Consider the following 22,034-nt stretch of genomic DNA (forward strand, 5'->3'; position numbering starts at 1 on the left):
CAGTTTTTACTCTATGTTTGGTTTTCAATCCGGTCAAAAGAGAAACAAGAAAACAAAACAATTGAAGGCCTAGTAAAATTTGGATTTTCAATTGAAAAATGTCCGTCCGAAAATCTTAAAACCCGATTTAAATTTGTATGTCTAAGATTAAATTTTCTCTTGGTGATGGCAATACTAACTTTCCTACACATTTAGTGAGAAGGCAATTGAAGCAAAGAAGACTGATAAAAGGAGTAATTGTTATTATTTCATTGTTATTGTCACATGCGACCGATGATACACGTATAGCAAAAGGGAGTTTCCTCGTCTATATGAAGCTGCACAAATTGCCTTCAACATACTCATTTTCAGCTACTTCTCCCACACAGCATAGTCATTGCCAGATGTAGAAACACGATATCCCGGCGGAATAAGATTTCCAAGATCAAGTTTCGGCCCGATCTTGACTATGATCTTGTTATCTACCATGGCTACATAGAGATCAGCATCAGAAGCCATAATCTGCACTTTGCTTGTTTCACTAATCCCATTCCTTGCCCTAATCGCAGTCAGTTTAGCAATCTGATCCTTCAACCCCCAGTCGAAGAAGTGGTCATAAAACTGCAAATAAAGCACCAACTCCACTTAGCATAATTACTGGAAACACGATTCAAATATAGTAAACACACACCACCATAACTTAGTTTGCCACTTTGAAAATGTCACTGTCCAGTGTTGCTCTATCAGTTCGTTGCTATTTCGAAACAATAACTTCTTTCAGTGGATTAAAAGCGTTGGAGGCCATGCCAATCTTGGTACCGAAGTTTGGCACGAAAATGACATTGTCGAAATCTTAAGAACTTTGGCTCACCAACAGAGCTCGTGTTTTGGTATTTAAATTTTAAAAGTTCCGACTTCGGCAATGAATACTGCGCACCAGAGGAATTGATCTTAAGAGCAAGTCCACCCGTTGCACCGTCCCTATATTGACTGTCAAAACCATAATTTGACCACTTTTTTCCTCTTTCTTTTTTGGTGCAAAATTCATTACTACCGGTGAGCCAAAATTGCTCTTCTAACGAAATGAAAGAATCGCAGTACTACACTGCCACATCTAGATATAGTATTTTTCCTATTAAGGACCATGTTTGCTAATCATTTTCGAAAGTTTAGCAATATTTGGAAATATGAACCAAAAAGAAGGTAACAAAATTACCACTGAGGGAACGCCAGGATGCGTGAGAATATAAGCATATCCCAGCATAACTTTATCCGAGGGGAACGGCCAAAGCTTCTGGGTAGAACCCGTATCATGATTATCCACAAAAGTCACAGCATTTCCGGGTAAAACCCCAATCAACCCGGGTGGGTTCCCATTCGGATCCTTCAACCTCCACAACTCCCCTTCCACAGCAGCTTGTAGCACCCCTTTGGTAGTAAAATCGAACGCCCTAATCCGCCCGCCCGCAGCCGAAACCCACCCGGCCAGCGCGTTCCGGTGCTGGTCTTGGTTATAAACCGGTTTCCCATCCGATTCGTACGCTAACGAATCCCAAACCTCCCCTACTGCGAAATCCGGGTTAGTTTTCTCCATGTAGATTTTCATTATGCCCGGAGAATAACCCTTGGCGAAATCCAACCTCCACCCATCGAATCCGATTTCGGACCTGTTTTATTGGCAAAGAAAATTTCATTATTACAAAGATTTAAAAAAAAACAATAAGACTATGGGTACATCATTCCCGGGACGTTGTCAAGTGGGGTTCAAAAAAAAAACAATAAGACTATGGGTATACCATTTGCCGGGATGCTGGCACGCACACCACTTGGCAGCGATGCCGAGCGGCCCAGCCAGCAATTTGTTTAAGATAATTTTTTTTTAGATCTAGGTAAAAAAAATCATCTTAGATATCGACAAGAACTTAATCAACTTTTTGCTTAGTTTCTTGACAGAAAATTGATCAAACCTTTATTGATATCTAATTGAGTTGATTGTTTATAAGAATTCACAAAAAAATAATTTAGACAAATTAAGCAACTTCGATTATTGTGTGGAACCCAGAGGTGAGCCCCACACAATGCTGTGTATATTTAGGGGCCGTTCGGCTAATTTGGCTTATTTTTTTGTCCTTATTCAAAAAAAATCACATTTGTTAGTTTTTTGTCAATTTTTTTGAGATTATTGCTTCTTGTCTATATAGGCCAAAAATTTTAGGATGTAATCTTAAGTAATTTACATTCCAAAATTCTTGTCTATGTAGGCTAAGAATTTTATGATGAAATCATAAGTATTTTAGGATGTAATCATAAGTAATTTACATCCTAAAATTTTTGTCTATATAGGCCAAGATTTTTAGGATGAAATCATAGGTAATTTACATCTCAAAATTCTTTTCTATATAGGCCGAGAATTTTAGGATGTAATCATAAATAATTTATGTCCCAAAATTCTTTTCTATTTAGACAAAAAATTTTAGGATGTAATCATAAGTAATTAACCATGTAATATCATGGTAATTTAACCATGGAATGTCATGGTAATTTAACCATATAACGGTTTGAGGATGTCATGTTATATATTTTTTATGGGCAATACTCCCTCCGTCCCAATTTGTTTGTCCACTTTTTGACTTTTAAGTGTCCCAAAATATTTGTCCAATATGAGTTTGACTTGTTAAAATTTCCTTAATGCCCTTTCTTTTTCAAAAAATAATGCATTGGAGAATGTCCACTCCCATTTAGGGGGTGTTTGGATGGGCTATTTTTACATTTTCCAATTCTAATTTTTGGATTTTGGGTGTTTGGCAAGAAGAAGGAAAATGAGTTTTGAGGAAAATGGGTTTTGGGTTTTGATGTTTCTAAAATAAAACCGAGAATGAGGGAAAAGGAGCTTTTTGCATTGTCATTTTCCCATTTTGGAATTCTAGCATGCCAAAAAGACCACCCTATCCTCTCCCTTTTGGAATAATCTCCACTTTGCCCTTGAAAATATCAACTGTCCAATTTCGGAAATACATTTTTAAAAAAATGTACTTTATACACCGGTCCAATTTCAGTTCATGCACCAGTCCAATTTCGGAAGTACATTTTTAAAAAATTAATTAAATTATTTATATACATTATACACCATTATTAATTACCGGGGGCAACATAGTAAAAAATCAATCCATAATTCATTTTTATTCCATATCTTCCAAACAATACTCCTACTGCAAAATGCATTCTACACATATCATCCAAACACTTTACCAAATACAAAATACATTCTGATCATAATCTCAAAAGCCAAAAAGGCAAAAAGTGGAAAATGAAAAGCCAAAAAGTTGCCTCCCAAACACCCCCTTAATGCTAGGAAATTGAGGAGTATTCTTGAAAAATCAAAACTCTTAAAGAGCAATCATTATGTTCCCTTAAAAAGTTAATTTTTCAAAAATAGACAAATAAATCGGGATGGAGGGAATATAACATAATATATGTATATCATAGTGAAAAGGGTAAGAAAAGTAATTCACATACTAAAAGGATGAAAACATAAGTATAAAAAAAAAACGGAATAAATTTTTACATAGCATAGATAAAGAGGATGAATATTTAAATATTCCTTTCTAATATGGTTTTTTTTTTTAATTTCTATTGTCTCTAAAATTAACACAAAATTATAAAGAAATTTTTTTTGGATGAAAGGCAAAAAAATAAAAAGTTTACAAAGCAGCTCTACAATAAACAAATGAACCCGATTTCTAACCTTAACCAGTTCATCCAATCGGACAGTTCTGTTTGAACACGGGAGTTGAGGTGGTCGATGTCGGGAGCGGGTTCGAAATCGCCGCCGGTGTCGGGATTCCCCGTGCCGTCGGAGTACTGTGTGTCGTCCTTGCAGATGAAGGATGGGCCCCAGTCGAGACGGTCGTCGGCCGTGCCGCCTTCGAAGATGGACCATATGCCTCTGCCGTCTTTCTTCTCGGCGGTTCTGTGGTTGATCACGATGTCGGCGACGCACTTGATGTTGTTGTCGTGGAAGGCTTTGATGAGGGTTTGGAGCTCGGCCTGGGTCCCGTACTTGGATGCGTCGAGGTCGTAGAGTCTTCCTGGCATGTACCCTGGGGTAAAATTGGAGAACACATTAGGGAGTGTTCCACGGCCTCGATGAGCTTATCACCGCAACCGTGTTCGTCTAGACGGAGCAAATTTGTCACGCGAGAAATGAACGGTCAGAGTTATCGTTCATTTATTTTTTGTTAATATGATTCGATCAAGCTTTTATCGATATTCAATAACGGAGCAAATATTTTATCTTCAGAAAGGCCGGCTTAGTAGACATATATTTTTTATCGAAACATATACTTATTATATTTTAAGGTTTTTGCTTTTCAATTCATCACATTTGTACTTTGAAATGATTCTTTAAATTACATCAACTTCAACTATTACGTGTTTATTTTTTATTTATAAAAGAAATAAGAATATAAAATAACCAATTTTTATTAAATTGAACCAAAATTATTAAGATTATAAGTAGTTATACAAGAATAATTATCAATATTATTCAAAATCAGGTATATATAAAATAAAAATTTTAAAACCGAACACTCGGGGAGCCGGGGCCAGGAGGCTCCGGGCCCCAACATAGCTCCGCCCTTGCTGATATCCGTTCAACTTAATTTTGAGCATGAACGACTCGTATGTAGACAGTGGTGAGTCATGAGTTCTATTTCACGTTGCATGAGACGACATGATAAATCATCACATTAGGAGATCTCAATCCCAAGTTTCTAGGGTGGAGAGAAGCTTAGAATAAGTTATTCACGGCTCCGCCTAATCTCAACCATCTAGAATACGACGATTCGGATTGAAAACAAATCTATTAACGGTCCATAGATTGAAAACAAATCTATTAACGGTCCATAGATTTTATTTTCAATCCGGATGGACCGTTAATAGATTTGTTTTCAATCCGGATCGTCCAAAATACTTTTGGACGACTGAGATTGAACACCGTAAACTTTATTCACGGCTCCTCCGTGAATAAGATTTTCCCTTCTAAGGTGACTATGAATTCTTGGTCAAGAGTGATTTTGGAAGGAAATACTTGTCTTCGAAAGAATGCCACAACATTCTTTGAGTGTTGGGAAAGTTTGATTGGTAATTGAAGCAATCAAAAAAGGCAAGTGGAATTTGGAATTTTCCGCTCTATTGGCTGCTACAATATCTGGGCCAAGTCAATTAAAGTATGTTGAGGACAAAGAGAGCAGATTTCCTGAACTTGAAAAGGCGATAACTCTGTTTGCTTACTCTTTTTTCTTGTGAATAATCGGATGATCGGACAGTTAGTTTATGCGTATATCGACTAATAACACACTACTATATGGATTGAGTTGATCATAGTTTTATAGAGCAACAATAAACGTTAATGATCACAATCGATCGATAAATGTAAACGAGCCTTACGGAATGATAATTGAAGCAAAATGAATGACCAATAACGGTGGAATCACACATCCCAACAGTGAACACAGCAAAAATTAAGAAGAAAAGATCACCTTGGGGTGCAACGGATTGAGAAGGCGGGGGTAGCCAAACATGGGTGATTCCGGCACTAGCCAGTTCTGGGATTGAGCTGAGAAGCGAGTTGTACCATCCCCCTTGCTTATTGCTCGATTCCCAATTGAACCCCTGTTCATGTATTCATCAAATCCCAATAATCATTACACAAATTACTACGTACCAACAGATACTCATATGTAGAGAGAGAGAGACAGAGAGAGAGAGAGAGCAGTGCCTGAAACAACAGAGTAGGAGCTGCGAGGGACATGGCGGAGAAGATGGAGAAGGCAAGAAAGACAGAGGAGAGGAGAGAGAGAGAAGTAGTCATATTTTCTCCTTCCTCTTGTCAATTTTGAGCTAATTCACGAGAAGGGTATAACAGTATATAAGTATGCTACAAGCCTACAGCCGACCTGCTTGACTATTCCTGCTTGACTACAAAAGTCGAAGTGGCACCAAAAGGTTTCACAATTCACATTCGTTTTAAAGGGGGCCAGACCTTGATTCACACTGGAACATGAGTAACTGAAAATCCTGCCAAAATGATTCAAGAATCAGTAGCAAATCCGGTTTGATTATTGTAATCATACGGGTATTAATTTTTAACTAATTAAACCATTTTTTTTTAAAAATGGTTAAAGAAAGGACAATCGGCGTAGTAACCTCCTTAGATGTTACCATATATAGGAGTTCCTAACTGTTGCGGAATTTTCGCCCAAAGTGAGGTGCCCTTGCAAGATAGTCATTGTCCTAAAGTTTTGGCCGAAGTGAGATGCTCTTGCAAGGTAGTCATTGTCTTGCAAGATAGTCATTGTCCTGAAGTTTTGGCCAAAGTGTGATGCTCTTGCAAGGTAGTCATTGTCCTGAAGTAAACAGTACGTCACCACAACCCCACTATAACCTGAGTTGAAGAAGGGTGTGTTTGGCGGACAACATTGATTTACAAGGACGACTGTTGCAAACGGGTTCGAACTCGCGATTGTTTGGAGAGGTAGCTACGGAGTTTTTTCTGTTGGAATATTTGGAAAAAAATTACTATACTTTACTATAATCTGATTCACTGTAATCAAAATCAAGTTGTTGTAATATTCGGTGTGGTTAATCTTGCATTTGAGGGGATAATTCGTCTCATATCTTGGAAATTCTCTACTAATATATAAGGAATTTGTAATTAATTCCTACCAATATGGCTAGCTCTTTATGTGAGCACTGAGGTTTTGGATATATAGTCTTTGCAAGTTGATTTTGGAGTTACAGAATTGTGAGTTCTGGAAAATTCATTGCATTAACTTTTGAGTTCATGCTCACATTCGGCCCGAGAGGAATTTCAAGGTTGGGGTTGGGAACTCTTCTGTACTCTTACGAGCAAACAAAATAAACGGTGAGAATAAAAATAAATAAATAAACGGTAAATTAATTTAAAAATGAAAAAATGTGATGAGGGTTTGATTAAATTACCAAAAATAGTGATCATAACAAGAACATAAAGCACTATCACTTTAATGTCACTATAGCTTCTTGCATTTTTATCCACAAAATTAGTAATTACGCCAATATAAATGGACTTATTTTCCATGCTATTGCCTAGTACAACCTATAAAATTTGGGGGCCCTAATTTTATAAATAATTTAGTGGCTTGAGGCGCATGTCTTCCTCGCCTATCCTTAATGACAAGCCTGCATTGAATCGTCTCAAGAGAGCGACCTAGTCGTGCCTCAATTTCCACCACCTCATGCCAGTAATCCTTGTTTGCGTTAAATGTAACAGAACCAAGGTAGTACAGTAATTAATATTCTCCATTAATTCTTGTAACAACAGTTTCACCCCGCAACTTTGCCAACCCGACGACCACCTTTGCAAACCCTTTCTCAATTGGCCGTATCTGCATGATACTACAAGACGATAACAACTAACAAAGACAACTCTCTCGTGACTCTCGCAACGGGAGTCGGGGGGCTTTGTCGTGCCTTAAAAAAAAATCACGCCCTGTTTACTATAACATTTAGGCGACATTCCGCTAACTAGAATAAGTACTTGTTTTTCAAATATATACTCTTTTCTTTTGAATTAAAAGTGATGTATTATGAGATAATGAAATATCTCGTAAAATTAAAAAAAAATCTTAAAAAATAAGAATCTTAGTATAACGGGACCATACTTTTCCATAGATGGTCACTTATTATACATTATTGCTTTCTCTTTTCCCAACTTTCCTTGCACTGTTGTCTTGGTTTCCCACGATATATTTATGGAGTAGTATTAAATTTTTACTCATAATAACATTCAAGCCAATTCAACAAACTTTGTATAATTGTATAGGCATTGCGTGCGGGACACGGGAATTTTGTAGTGCGGAGGTTCGAGAGTGCATTACAGGGTGTACTGCGACATCTCGGTTGTCCGTTTGGACAATCAATAGTCCATATGTCATCTTGACAATAAACGGCTAAAATTCACATGAGCCGAGATGAAATTTAAACCATTAATTGTCAAACAGATGGCTCGGATGCCGCACTATACCCTGCGCTATAGGATTTTCCAATTCCGTGTGGGCTGTGGCGTCTAGCAAGGAGAAACGCGCAAAGTGTGAGAGAAACTGCAGTGGTGCTGGGTCTCCAAATTTCCGTGATTGATGAAGACGAGTAGCCCCAAAGACTGGACTCCATATTGAAACTTTTCTAATTTATGGAAAATAAAATTCTCAGAATGCATTCTGAGAATTTAGCAAGGTTGGGTCTTCAGTTAGACCGAGGAGAGCAAGTGTTTGATCAAGTCCCATCAATCGTGTTGGAGGTTTTGTCCAATAACTGTGGTGGTCTTAGAGTTTATCGAGCTACTGCGTCAAGTGTTTTGGTTTTTTAGGGCCTAGGCCCTCTTATGTAACGGGAAAAAATAAAAGCAAAAAAGAAAAAGAAAATAAAAATAAAACTCCCCAATATTATGGGACTTTGGGACTATTCAACCTTCCTTTGCTAAGGTTTCTTCTAATGAGAAAAGTCGAAAGAGAAAAAACTGGTCATTTTCAACTTTATGAGTTATTTACTAAACATTACTAGCAAATACTGTTACATATATATATATATATATATATATACTAGTGGATGCCCGTGCCTTCAGACATAGCTTGAACGATCAGCACATACAAACAAATACTGGACATTCAACCAAATATATCAACCCCTACCTAATGAATTCAACTTTGCGAAAAATAATAACCCAAACAAATTTATTGACCTGTTTAACTTGAATCAGCAAGTGAATAGCATATAATTTTTCAATTTCTAATTTTTGTACGCACAAACTCAAATGCATAAAACTTTGATAAAATAAAAAACACCATCCAAACATCAATGCAAACAAAAAATCTATATTGATTTTGGGTAGGGAAAAAAATCAATAATAATAAAATGATAAAAACATATGGTTGTATACCATTTTTCTTGCCTACGATGTGTCCCCAGAAAGCGATTATGAATAGGACAATCCAAACATTGATATCTGTCAATAGATAATAGAGAAAGTCCGTTCCCAATTAACAAAAGCTTGTACCAAATTAAGATTAGGCAAAAATCAAATTAAGATTAGGGAAAAATCACACATCGCGTGAGCAAACATTCCAATATATTAAATTCATGCCATTACCTTGGTTGATGTTTGGTGTGCTCAAAAGAACCTCAGCAAATCTGTAAATGATGTCTAAAACCACAGAAATCCATGAATTTTTTTTTGGATATGTAAGAAAGTAAAAGCATAGAAAAGTTATGTAAATCACACTCACTTTGGTTGCACATGATCTCCCCGTTGAATGCCTCTAAGAACAAATTAACCATCTCTCTATTAGAAATTCCATAAATTAAGAATGAAATGATCTAAAGAGCCATACCTGTGGTGAGAGAATTGGAGAAAGGGCGAGAGTCAGGGAGAAACATTTAGAGAGAGAGAGAGAGAGAGAGAAAGAGAAACGATTAGGGAGAGAGAGGGAGATAAATTTATTTCACCCAATTTGTATTGTTCAATCAACGGCAAATTCATAAATCACCCATTTGTATTCAAAAATACTCACCCAATCAACGGCAAGTCTTTACAATCAAGTCTTTAATTCCACCCAAATCAGCTACAATCGGCAATTTCGGAAATCATTACAATCAACTACAATTGGCAATTTCGGAAATTTTGGAAATCATTACAATCGGCAATAGGTAAATTGGATAGAAAAAAAGTAAGTCATTACAATCGAAAATCATTACAATCGGCAATCGGATCTTTAAGTCAATCAACGACAATCAAATCTTTAAGTCAATCAACAGCAAGTCTTAATTTAACCGAGGATTAAGTTTTTTTTTTTTTTTTTTACCCTCACAATAAATCAGGATATCAGGATTTGGTAGAAGTTCAATTTATTCCAAGAAAATATAGGAGGGAATTTAGGGATTCAAAAACTTCCCTGTCATATAATATAGATTTTATTATTTTTTTTTCAAATTTTGGATGATTATAGCATTAGGATTAGTCACTAATTTCCGAAATATTATTAGTAGTCAATAAAAGAAAGAGTTGAGATTAGGATTAGGATTAGTCAATAAAAGAAAGACATGATTGATTTAATTTCCAGAATATAGCATTAGGATTAGGATTATACAATTTTGTCTGATTAAACAATCATGTCTTTCCTGAAAATTGGCTGATTATACAATTAGCATTAGGATTATACAATCATGCCTTTCCGGAATATACAATTTTTGCGGATTATAGCATTAGGATTAGGATAACTTCATTAGTTATAGATTACCATAATTAGTCACTAATTTCATATTATGAAATATTCATTTGATCCGACGGCTACAAAGTTAATAGAAAGTATTATCGAACGGTTATAGAGGATATCATGTTTGTATGAGTAGACATTTTTTATTCATTCGATCTGATGGCTACAAAGTTAATAGGAAGTATGATCGAACGGTTGTAGAGGGTGCTCTGTTTGTATGAATAGATATTTTAGTAGAAGACCGTCCTGTTTTATAATATATATATATATATTGCTTAGAGGTTCATGATTAAGGGGATAGTGCAAGGAGTGATTATTTTGTTAAGTCACTACAATAGCCTGGTTCAAATCTCGTAGCGTAGTCTGGACAAGAAAAATGGAACATGAAGCAAGAATAAAGGAAATACGATGATCGATTCCTTCTTGTGCAGTCGACTCGAGAAGTTTTTCAGGACAAAAATTGACATGGTAGCCCTAGACTGCGAAAAATGGAGCTTACGTCACTCCCAACTCTTTTTATTATACATACTTCTTCCCATTAACTCAACCACTTCTTTAAAATAAAAATAAAACTTTAAAAAGAAAGGAAGAATCTAGTATTAATAAATCACAGGTCCTTACCTATAAAAAAATAAATAAATAGAGGTACAATGGTGAGTCTAAAAACTAAATTTGGTGACTACATAGATGCAAAAGTGATTTTTAAGTGTATGGTCTAAATATAGAGAGTGATATGAATGCTCTTTTAGGGCATGTACACAAGAGTAGCTAAATGTTACTTCCTCCGTTTCAAATTGGATGTCAATTTTTGATATTCGTGTCAATTTCAACTCCTTATATCTTTCAATATGGATCTCAAAAAATATACAACATGGATCTTATTTGATAGTTCTCGATTAATTCTATTATACAAAGTTTTCAAACTTATGAAAAATATTATAGATTGAAAGATATAAGTGATGAAAAATGATACGGATTTCAAAAATTGTCATTCTTTTTGGGACGGAGGGAGTACTTTATAGCTATTTTACCTATTTTGGACACCAAAACAACCTTGCATCAGCTTAGGTAAACTAGTAGCTATTTTTCCTTTATAGAAAATTCTCTCTATTAGTACCGAGCAACTGTTCAAGAGTTATTCATTAAAAAATTATTTTTTCTCTCTCCTCCCAACCACTCTCTCCTTCTTTATATATTATATAAGATACTCTACATAGCAATTGAATAATATTTTATAAGGATAAAGAGGATAATAGAGAGGATTGGTGTGAAGTTGAGAGAAATTTAAGTAGGTAAAATAAAAAAAGTGGAGTTTGGGTAGGTAAAATACCTCACACTTGGTGTACATGCTCTTAGGAAGTCAGGGCAAAATGCAGATTACCCCATGATTTGGCCCTTTAACAGAACCACCCTCTGTTTTAGTAAGGCCCCGTTTCGAAAATCTTCTTAAAAAATAAGTACTTAGTTTGGAAGTTCTCAAACAAAAATAAGAATGGTCATTCCACAAAACTCAAATAAAAAGTTTATTTCACATTTTCAAACTCAAAAATAATGTAAATGAAAAAAAAATTCAATTTTTTTTGCACCGTATTAAAGATCTCAATGAGATCTATCAAACAAGATCCATATTGATAAGAAAGTTATTTGCGTAAGCACATGATTTTTGAGCTTGAAATTACCTTCTTTAAAAATAAGGAGTTGTGCTATGAGTAATGGGCGCCGGGGGGGGGGGGGGGGGGGGGGGGGGGGGGGGGGGAAATCGTACCGACGGCCGCGCCGGGCCGTCTCCAGCCACTAGATGGCCGATCCGAGCCATCCAAAAATTCTAAAAAAAAAAATCGAGGGGTTTTTTATATATACACGAAAAAGGGATGCTCGGATCAAGCACCCTACACATTTCGGATGCCGTTGATTCTCGCATAGACCCCCTCGGTTTTTGTTTTTAGAATTTTTGGACGGCTCGGATTGGCCGTCGGGTGGCCGGAGACGGCCCGGTGCGGCCGTCGGTACGATTTCTCTCCCCGGCGCCAATTGGTACCTATATAAATTCTGAAAAGGGTAGTATCTTCTTCTTATTTTTGTGAAACAACCCTTATTATTGAACAAAAAATAAGAACTTATTTAGGTTCTGGAACCCAGCCTAATTACCGGTTCCCTACCTCTGGTTTTAAAAAAAAGTGCAACAATTAGGTTTTTCATCCATGTTGACGGCATGCGTGGGCTTCATGCTTGCAATGCATTTGGTGACATAAAAAGTGTGTTTTCCTCAAAAAATGATACTCCCTCCATCCCAATTTAGTTGTCCTTTTTGGGAGTTCATGCTACTTTTTAATTGATTATATCTTATAATTCATAATTATATCTTGTAATTCATAATATTTTTATGTGATTTCGAAAATATTCTATTATAAAACTAATCGAGATTTATCAATTATACAAAATTCATATTCGATATGAAATTCATTACGAATTTAAAGATATAATTTATTTTTTAGCCGATTAGAATAGAACGAGAGATAATTAAATTAGAATGGAGGGAGTACTTTTAAATGCCCTTAATTAACTTGGCTTCCATGTGTTATGAAAGCCAAATCTTTTCACTTACTCCCTTCCACATTAATATCAAGGGAAAGTCTACAATACATCCCTCTTAAAAGGGTGTATCATATACACCTATTTTATGATTCATTCATAACATTTTAATGTGTTTCGTAACTTTTATTCTAGAATTCATTACCTTTCAGCAATACGATTCATAACATTTTCATTATGATTCATAACATTTTGGTATATCTCGTAACCTTTATATGATTCATAACTTTTTAGCAATACGATTCGTAACATTTTCTTTACAATTCATAACATTTTGGGGGATGTATATGATACACACCCAAATAAGAGGTGTATATTGTAGTCTTTCCCCAATATCAATATTGCTTAGATTCCAACTCCACTAAGGTACTTCTCTCCGACTTTTTTCTTTGTAATTTACTCATTTTACTAGTATATTCTCTCTCTCCTTTTTCTTCTTTTTCTATTTTATAATTTTTTTTGAACTATATATTTCCCTCGAATCTATATATAGAAACACCCTAAGTTATATTCAAATGGGATCAAGTTATAAGAAATGGACAGAAAATTATAGAAGTCTACAATAAATCCCGTAGGAAATAACACAACATTACAATTACATAAGAAACTAATACCCGAATAAGGCCATCCACAGTGGTATAATCAAAAGCAAATTATTTTTAAAGTTAACAATGTTGGTGTAAAAAATGGCTCACAATGGTATAATCAAACTTAGCAACATTCTTAGAAATAATCAAATTTTGGGCTTTGGATAACCAAAACTAGCAACCTTTTTCAATAATTAAAATTTGTGGATCAAATACCATATAAGTTAATTGGTTCCAAAATTGTTTACACGCATGTTTCAAATGGTATTTTCTTCTTCGCCTACTCTATATCTCATTCTCTTTACCCACAAACTGTTTCTCTTTCTTTCCCTCCAAAAGTGAAGCTCGTATCTTTCGATCATCTACAATTCAACTCATTGTCGCTAGATTAAGGTATTTCACTTTTTTTTTCCGTTTCTATTTTATTCTTTTTTCGTTCCTCTCCCTGTGATTGAGTACATGAAGAATCTTGCATTCTTTTCCAAATTCAAGAGCACCTCTGATTATTATTTTTTTTTGAGTACATGATTTTGTTTTCCAAATTCATAATATGAGGGATGAAAGTCACCAAATGTAATGGAGGAAAGTGATCAATGGTGGAAAACATAAAAAGAGAGAGAGATTGTAGTGGACCCCTTATTTTGGTTATAGACTAGAAGTGACCAATGTGGACCTCAACATTGTTAAGCTTAGGAACCTCTTAAATGGATAATCAAAAGCTGATGTGTCAACTTTTGGTTATCCATTTTTGATTATACAACTGTGGATGACCTAATATTAGGAAAAAACTAATACTTTTTTATGTCAATTCCTCAATAAACACAAACACTTTTAGACATACACTCATATTCACATGGAACCCACACACGCTATATCTCCAGTGTGTGTGAGACCCACAAATAAATGAGAATGTGTTTGTAAAGAGTTTGTGTGAATGTTTGTGGTTATAAAAGATTGCAACTGTTAGGCTTCCATTTGAGTTTAAGAAAACCATTATTAGGCCTACCATTAACAAAATAATTATTGCTCATCTATCAGCGAACACAAATTAGGTTCTTACCCTTCTCGATAAACCTCTATAAGTCTTTAGTTATGCATTCTTCTATAACTATCCATGGCCTTCTATAAAATAGGGGAGAGGTCTCTTTAAGTTGAATGCAAGAAAGAGTGCATGAAGAAAGAGAGAGACTTCAAGCAAGAGAGTAACGTCTTCAAAGTCCTAAATAGGGTTAGTGTTATAGAATTCTCCTAAGGAGTGGTGTGCACTAACTCTTCTGTGTGAGAGTCATTCTTTGTGAGTGAAAGTTAGTATGATGTTGTGTACACAAGTTTAGTGTACAAGTATTTGAATCAACGACGTTCTGTTCACTTGTTGTGTTCAACTCTTCCCTATGTACCTATTTTCTCTTTATACCCTCATGTACTAATTTTCCTATCAAAAAATGATTTCGGTACCAAATTTGAAAAATGATTTGCTGCTAAAGGAGACTTTGGGGGGCCAATTGTGCTCTAATTTGGCTTAAAGACTTAAGGCTCTGTTTGGAACCCATAAAAAGGAAGGGAAAAGAAAGGAAAATTAAAAAAATTTCCCTTCCATTGTTTGGTCAGAAGAGAAAGAGCGAAGAAAATAAGAATTTCAAATGTAATGAATAGTAAATTTTCTCTCCCATTTTCCTTCTCTTTTATTTTCCTTTCTCTTTTATTTTCCTTTCCTTTCCATGGATTCCAAACAGAGCCTAAAGCTTCATATTTATTTTGAGTCATTCTTTTCCTTTTAGACCAGTGATAACTCTTACGGACCAGTGATAACTCTTACGGCCCGTTTGGATGGAGGATTTGTTTTGGGTGGATATAGAATGAGAGTGGATTTGAAGGTAGATATGTAATGAGGGGTGATATGTTAAGAAGGGTGGCCCCACCTCTTAAGAATGGTGGATTTGTAATGAGGTGTTTGGATGATTTGTTGTCAAGGAGGATATGGAAGGTGTATATGATGGGATTAGATATCGAATGACTGAATTGCCCCTACTTTGATTTTTGGAATGCTCAAAATTGATTTATTTCATACTAATTAGAATAAATTGATATTTATCTTTAATTTTATGATAAAATAATTTCATTTTAGAACACAAATGTTGAAATCATGTTTTTTATTAGAAAAAAATATTATTTTCTGAAAAAAATTAAAAAAACGTAATTGCAAAAGTGGAAAAATGGCACCCATGGACCCCATATACTTCGTTTTCTGGGGAAAAAAAACATATGTATATGTAAATATAGGTACACAAGACCTCGTTTCTATCGTTTCCTCAAAGGGAAAGAAGAAAAAAAAAAAAAAACCCATCGCAGGTTTACTTCTTCTCCGACGCCGACGTAAACAACCCAGCCCAGAGAAATCAGGGGTCTTCTCTGGCTATAAGATCTCTCTCTCTCCGCCGACCATCTTCTCCGTTCGGTCTCCTTCTCTTCTCTCTCTCTCTCTCTCTCTAGATCTCTCTCTCTCTCATTGTTGGTCTGGTTTTCAGAAAACAAAAATCGTCTGAGAAAACAAAAACTCTCTCTCCCTCTGCGTTGGTCTGGTTTTCAGAAAACAAAAATCATCTGAGTAAACAAAAACGAGGGCCACCTGGATCGATAAGGGGGATTTGGAGGGGTAAAAACGTCTGAAAAACCCCCGGATTTGCCAACGACGGGTTCAGACCAGTTCTTCACAAATCCACCTCCAAGGGGATTTGAAGCCGCTACAGTATTCAACTCCAACTTCCTTAAAACTCAACCAAACACCGGATTTGAGTGGGACCAGGACTCCAAATCCGGCCGGCTCACAAATCCCCCCTTCTTCTCCGCCATCCAAACAGGCCGTTAGAAGAAAGATTCGACAATGGATTTGCAGATTGATTTGCTGATAATATAGATTTTGGGGCCCAATTGTTCTATGATTTGTGTTATAAAGACTACAACTTTATCATGCAAGTTGGGGTTCTGAGTATAGTTTTGGCAGTTTTGGACTATTCAATGTGAGTGATTGAAATGTGAGATTTTGAGATCTGGAAATAGCGCTATAGCGCTATTGGTGATGGAGTTAGAGAAAAATTAGGGAGGAATTAGAGAAGACGTGAGAAAAAATTGTTGGAAAATAAGATATATTTGATTTACCAGAACAGATTGTAAATTTGATTGTATAGTTTTTATTTATTTTTTGTTAATATACATTTTTTATTCAAGAGAGAGAGAACGCGCGCGCTTGCTTTGTCCTAAACATTACACTTACTCAAAAATAGTAAGGAGCGAAATGGTCATCTATACCATGGGTAATTTTAACATTTTAAAGGTTCAAAGTAATTTTTAAAATAAAGTGAACTTTAATTTTTAATGTCACCTCTTAATCCTCACTTTAAGAAGACACTGAGTGTTTAGAAAAGAGATTAAATTTTTTTCACCTCAGGTGAAAACCTTCCATTTCCACCACCACCTTTTGTGGTCTCCATAGTGCATTCATTGCAGTAATCTGAATCATTCATATTGTATGACCTGTATAGCGATGCCCGGCCGACTTGGGGGCGTCTAATGTGTTTTAGAACCTTGCTGTATAGTAGTATATCCATGTAAAAATTCAGCTTGATTGAACCTCAATAGATATATCACAAATTAAATTTTAGTTTATAAAATAGACGGTCTGATTCTTTAAAGTTAAATTGCTCGTGGTTGTATTTTATAAATCAAAATTTAATTTTTGATGTACCTACTCTTTGTAAGAATATACTATTCTGCAAATCTTACAAAATGAATGATTCAAATTACTGCAATGAATGCACGTGAACCCACAACGGATAGCGGAAATAACGAGTTTTCGAATTTATTCTCAAAAAAAACCTTCATATCCGAGATGTTTGTTACCATGCTGTCTAAAAAAGGGAGCCTTATCCAACATATGAAAACATGGGGGAGTAACTTGGAATACCTAAATCAAAATGGGACATTGGGTTGCAATTTTTCCAACAAATTTGTCACATATTAAGAGCAACGTGTGTATGGAAATAGCTTATCATGTCCCTTTCTCATCTGAAACCCCTCCTCCTGATATTTTGCGCGGGCACTGCCAGAGATAAACCAATTACTGGTTAGTATTCCAAACTCGCAATTTCAGTGTGAATCAATTGATCGGCATTTTTTTTTACTGACATTTGCGGTTGATTTGTACTACTACTTTCTAATGACTTCTGAGCTAACTTGCACGCAATTCGACTAGTTAAGTAGTTAAGAGAATTGAAGTTAACGACTCGACAAACCCTCCGATGACCATTAGGTTTGAAAAGTTTGGCTACCTTGGAATTAGGTTTGGAAAGTTTGGCTACCTTAGAATTCGAACCTGCCCGCATATTCCGAATCTTGGGGGCACAGACACTAGAGGGTTTGTCCGTTGTAAACTTCCGGTGAGTAAGATTGTGATAGTGTGATGGATGTAGTGGTCGTGATTATGTAACAGAGACTGAATTATGCATTGAGCAAGCGAATCCCGGCTGATCTGGTATGCGTTTGTAGATTTATTATGCCGAGTGAATAAACAACATTTTTCACCCATAACTTTGTTATAAAGCATGGAGCTTGATGGTACTTCTAGCATTAGCTGTATATTATGACGATATGGTAACCCAATGCATCTGTGCAAGTTTCCTTTATCCTAGTGAAATCAAGATTGTGATGTGGGTGGACGCGAGCCAAATCTTTGCTACCTCCCCCTTCTTAACTCGTATCTTGTTTGTTCTGGAAACGCGCCTATTCCATCTTTTCTCGAATCTCCTTTAACAGAAAAAATAGAAGCTCAAGAAAGAATACCATCCAATGTTCTAGCGTGTAAGTGATTTGGATTGTTCTATTTTTTTTTTTGCACTTGTGTAGATCTTGTGTTAGGGTTATGCAAATCCCTAAAAAACTGTTGACGAAAAGTATGTGATAACTCCGGTTGCACCAGAATTTCTGATTTTTGACGAGGGCCAAAAATGTTTGAGAGAATACATAATTTGGAATTGCTGTAGAATCTCCTTGTGTTGTTGTCTGACTAGGTGATTTGGTGTCTTGTTCTTGAGTTATGTGCATTCTTGAGACTCTGAGAGTAAGTCCAATGCTAAATGGAAAATGGCTACAGCTGTTTCTAGAATTTGGTACCAAAAGTGATTTTGTGCCAAATTTTGGCACTCCTTCTCCGGTGGTTGGTTCTATTTTAGCACCAAAAAGTGATTTTGTGCCAAATTTCGGCAGCAAAAAGTGGTTTTGTGCCAAATCAATTGTGATTGGTGAGGTGGCAAGAATGGCTATGGCCATACTGGTTCCAAATATGGAACCAACTTTAGAACTTTGCCATTTTAGAACCAATTTTGACTTCCCATTGGATCATGAAGTTGTACTATAATCTAGTTCCAAATTTTAGGTATAGAACCACATTTGGCAACCATTCAACATGCTTTGATGTATGAAACAAATCAGTTTCAATCCTTTGTTGTGTGGTACCGGAGGCACGATCTCGGTGCAATAGGATGATATATTGGTGTTTAAATGATACCAATCAATACTCATCTGTACCTTTTGTAGATGCACATTTATAATCTGTATTTTTATTTGTCTTAAATTTTCTTCCACAATAGGCTAATCAGCTGCTTAATGCATGATGATTAAGTTGTATCTATTTTGTCAACATAGATCTTGCAATCGTTGTGTATTCTTGTCTATTTGAATTTATTGGTTGTTGCTTACAAATTTCAAATCATATCAGGTATGATGGGCTCTAGTCTCTAGCTGTTTTAGTACTTCTCGTTCCTTGCAGCAATGGTTGTGTTATAAACTTATAAGGAGTTAGGCTTTCTGCAAAGAACATAGTGCTACATCACACAGGAAAAACTGAAGTTCTTCTGTATGGACAATAAACTGAGATGTGTCGCAGATCAATTTTGAGTTCTCTACTCTCAATTGTAGACTTTTGTTGTGGAGGTTTTTTTGTATGATCCCATGCAGAAGCAAAATATTTTGTATCACAAGGCGGCTTTCAGTTTCCGAAAGATTGCAGATGGACAATATAATTCAGGAATGCGCTGCATAGTTCCCCATTCTCTTGTGGAAAGGTGTCTGACAAAATCAAGACATATGAAAGCAGAAGTTCAGTGTACCGTCAAAATTGCAGGGTTGAAATGCACGAAATTGGGTAATTCATTCCAAACTGCAGAAACCAAAGGTGTTTCTAATGAAAATCCTGAAGAGTTTTCTGAAGAAGATGATGAGCTCTGTCCGGCCGAATGTGTCAGGGAATTTGGAACTGATGACGAATTCCTCAGAATTTTGGAGAAGGCCAAGAAAACAAATTCTTTAGTTGTGGTTGATTTTTATCGTACTTCATGTGGTAGCTGCAAGTATATAGAGGCAATATTTTCAAAATTGTGCAAGGGATCTGGAAATCAAGATTCTAAAGTTATTTTCTTGAAGCATAATGTGAGTACTCTTTGTACCTATGTTGTGTAGTTCACTTTAAACATAGACATTTTTAAGTTTAAGGCAGTTTAGCCACAAAGTTTCTCAATTATGACAGCTAATTGTGGTAATAAAAATTGCCTGCACAATGCACAAAATTGCAGATTTTCTATCTCCACCGAACTTGTGCATTCGAGTTTTCAACTTTGAATGAATTACTTTAAAAGATTTCCTCACTGGCCACGGCTGTCTCTTGGGCTGTCTGATGCAATGAAAACAAATACTGCATATTTTTTTGTTTTGATTTGGTTTACATCTGTCATAAACACAAGTCTGAGGTCTATGGAAAAGAATTTAGGAATGACAAAATGTTTCCATCGTGTTGCTGAAAGTCTTTACAAAATTTTGAGGTTTTGATTCAGTGCTAATGATTGCAGGTTATTGATGAATATGATGAACAATCTGAGGTTGCTGAACGACTTAGAATCAAGGTATATCTCTTAGTAGCATTGTAGAGTTGATGAATTTTGTTTCGACATTCAATATAAAACTTAAAATTGGGGAAACTGGACCTTTGTTTGATCAGTCTACGGTATTTGTGTTGGTTGTAGTTCAAAAGGGGAAGAATCATAACGGAAAAGGGCTCCTTATTTCATTTTCCTTATTTGGATACTGCTACTATTTTCACATGCAAACTCCTCCAAAACGGGTCTTCCTGGCATTGCATTGATGTCTTCATTTTTCGAACTTCTTAATTTGAGTCTATAGTTTATTTCTGTTGTGCTGCAGGCAGTGCCGCTCTTTCACTTTTATAAAGATGGGGTGCTTCTGGAAGCCTTTCCAACCAGAGATAAAGACAGGATTGTTGCAGCAATTTGTAAATACACAGCTCCACCTTCTCCAGATATTTAACCTGGTCTGGTTATGATTCCAAACTTTGCTTTTGTGCGTCCATGCATAGGCGATTCCAAACTTTTTCTGTTCATTATTATGCCTGCATGATAATATTCGCTTGTATCATAATACCAACAGCTTCCTGTTTGTGAGAGAAATTTCTCGTCATGAACAATTAAAAACTTTCTCATCATGTAATGTTCATTTGTGATTCTGTCAATCATAAAGATCAAATGCTTGCTTGTGCTGTGCATCGAGCTATTGGTTCATGTCAAAGTCACTCTAATTGAATGTATCAGATTGAAGATAATTATGGTATTATTCAATAACCAAGTCTGTTGTCAGCCATTTTGGTAGTATGACATTTTATTATCTTTAATAAGTCATTGGAACACCTGTTGCATAGACTCCATCTACTGGTAGGACTATGTTTTGGTATCTAATTTGTGAGTGCATATGTTCTTCTACATGTTCGGTATTCTTGATGGTATCATTACTGGGTACTTAAATGAACAGTTATCACCACCCCTTTGCCAAATAGGAGGAAATTATTAATACCTGATCTTGAATTATTATCATGAAATTGTCCTTTGGGAACCATTCTTTCATTGTGTACTACTGATATTTCTTTTTCTCTTTCTTTCTTTCCGTGTTTCGAACCATTGGATTTTGAAAGTAATTCTCTAAATATCAGAACATCTTCTGGAAGTAGATTTTGAGCAATTGCTGGCCATCCTTTAGAAATGAAACGTTTCTTTTCTTTCAAGATGATAGGTTTTGATGAAAATCAATGATGGGTTTGAAATGGACACCTTCTCTTTTTATGGCTTTGCACTTGTTTGGCCCGCTTATCTGGAATATTGCCACACTTAAGGAGGTGTATTGTTTGTATAATATGTAGTAGTAAAAATCCTCCTATCAAATAGTTGAAGTTTCAAGACAAGTTGGTGCCTTGGTGTTTAACAATTTAACAACTATACCCAATTCTGAGTTCAATATTACAATTCTTATATCCAATTATGATAAATTCATTTTCTCTCTTTGAACCATTCGAGCTCATATTCTGAAGCCCCTTCGCATCTATAGTTCTTTTTATCAAATGTATTCTAGGATGTCATCTTTGTTTTCCCCTTTTGGCGAGGGATTCTTCCTACATTTTTTCGTTTTTGATTATGGGGAGTCTTCATACGTGATTAGGCATCTTTTCATATGG

At 35.8% G+C, this 22,034-nt stretch overlaps 2 protein-coding genes across 4 annotated transcripts; one reads left to right on the forward strand and one right to left on the reverse strand.

The window, feature by feature from the left end:
- Nucleotides 1–222: 222 nt before the first annotated feature.
- Nucleotides 223–5,924, reverse strand: LOC131331200 (alpha-amylase). Its single transcript, XM_058365081.1, has 5 exons — nucleotides 5,759–5,924; nucleotides 5,520–5,652; nucleotides 3,725–4,079; nucleotides 1,196–1,646; nucleotides 223–600 (listed from the first exon to the last, which is right to left on the reverse strand). The coding sequence occupies exons 1-5, from the start codon at nucleotides 5,849–5,851 to the stop codon at nucleotides 352–354; spliced, it is 1,281 nt and encodes a 426-aa protein (XP_058221064.1). The 5' UTR covers nucleotides 5,852–5,924; the 3' UTR covers nucleotides 223–351.
- An 11,512-nt stretch (nucleotides 5,925–17,436) lies between these two features.
- Nucleotides 17,437–21,169, forward strand: LOC131331202 (thioredoxin-like 4, chloroplastic). 3 transcript variants are annotated; one of them, XM_058365083.1, is made up of 4 exons: nucleotides 17,437–17,588; nucleotides 19,239–19,948; nucleotides 20,365–20,418; nucleotides 20,717–21,169. In XM_058365083.1, exons 2-4 carry the CDS (start codon nucleotides 19,472–19,474, stop codon nucleotides 20,837–20,839), a joined length of 654 nt encoding a protein of 217 aa, XP_058221066.1. In that variant the 5' UTR covers nucleotides 17,437–17,588; nucleotides 19,239–19,471; the 3' UTR covers nucleotides 20,840–21,169. The 3 variants fall into 3 exon arrangements, with proteins under 3 accessions (XP_058221066.1, XP_058221067.1, XP_058221068.1); XM_058365084.1 differs by lacking the exon at nucleotides 17,437–17,588 and adding an exon at nucleotides 17,611–17,996; XM_058365085.1 differs by lacking the exon at nucleotides 17,437–17,588 and adding an exon at nucleotides 17,613–18,322.
- The last annotated feature ends 865 nt before the right edge of the window (nucleotides 21,170–22,034 follow it).

The sequence above is a fragment of the Rhododendron vialii genome, chromosome 6a (genome assembly GCF_030253575.1).
Source record: "Rhododendron vialii isolate Sample 1 chromosome 6a, ASM3025357v1".
Lineage (NCBI taxonomy): Eukaryota > Viridiplantae > Streptophyta > Magnoliopsida > Ericales > Ericaceae > Rhododendron > Rhododendron vialii.

Coding starts and splice junctions, on each gene's coding strand:
- LOC131331202 (XM_058365083.1), top strand. CDS start 19,472: ATGCAGAAGCAAAATATTTTGTATCACAAGGCGGCTTTCAGTTTCCGA. Junction 19,949..20,364: donor TTATTTTCTTGAAGCATAAT/GTGAGTACTCTT, acceptor TAATGATTGCAG/GTTATTGATGAATATGATGA. Junction 20,419..20,716: donor CTGAACGACTTAGAATCAAG/GTATATCTCTTA, acceptor GTTGTGCTGCAG/GCAGTGCCGCTCTTTCACTT.
- LOC131331200 (XM_058365081.1), bottom strand. CDS start 5,851: ATGACTACTTCTCTCTCTCTCCTCTCCTCTGTCTTTCTTGCCTTCTCC. Junction 5,653..5,758: donor CTCCTACTCTGTTGTTTCAG/GCACTGCTCTCT, acceptor ATACATGAACAG/GGGTTCAATTGGGAATCGAG. Junction 601..1,195: donor ATCCTGGCGTTCCCTCAGTG/GTAATTTTGTTA, acceptor CTTTATTTGCAG/TTTTATGACCACTTCTTCGA.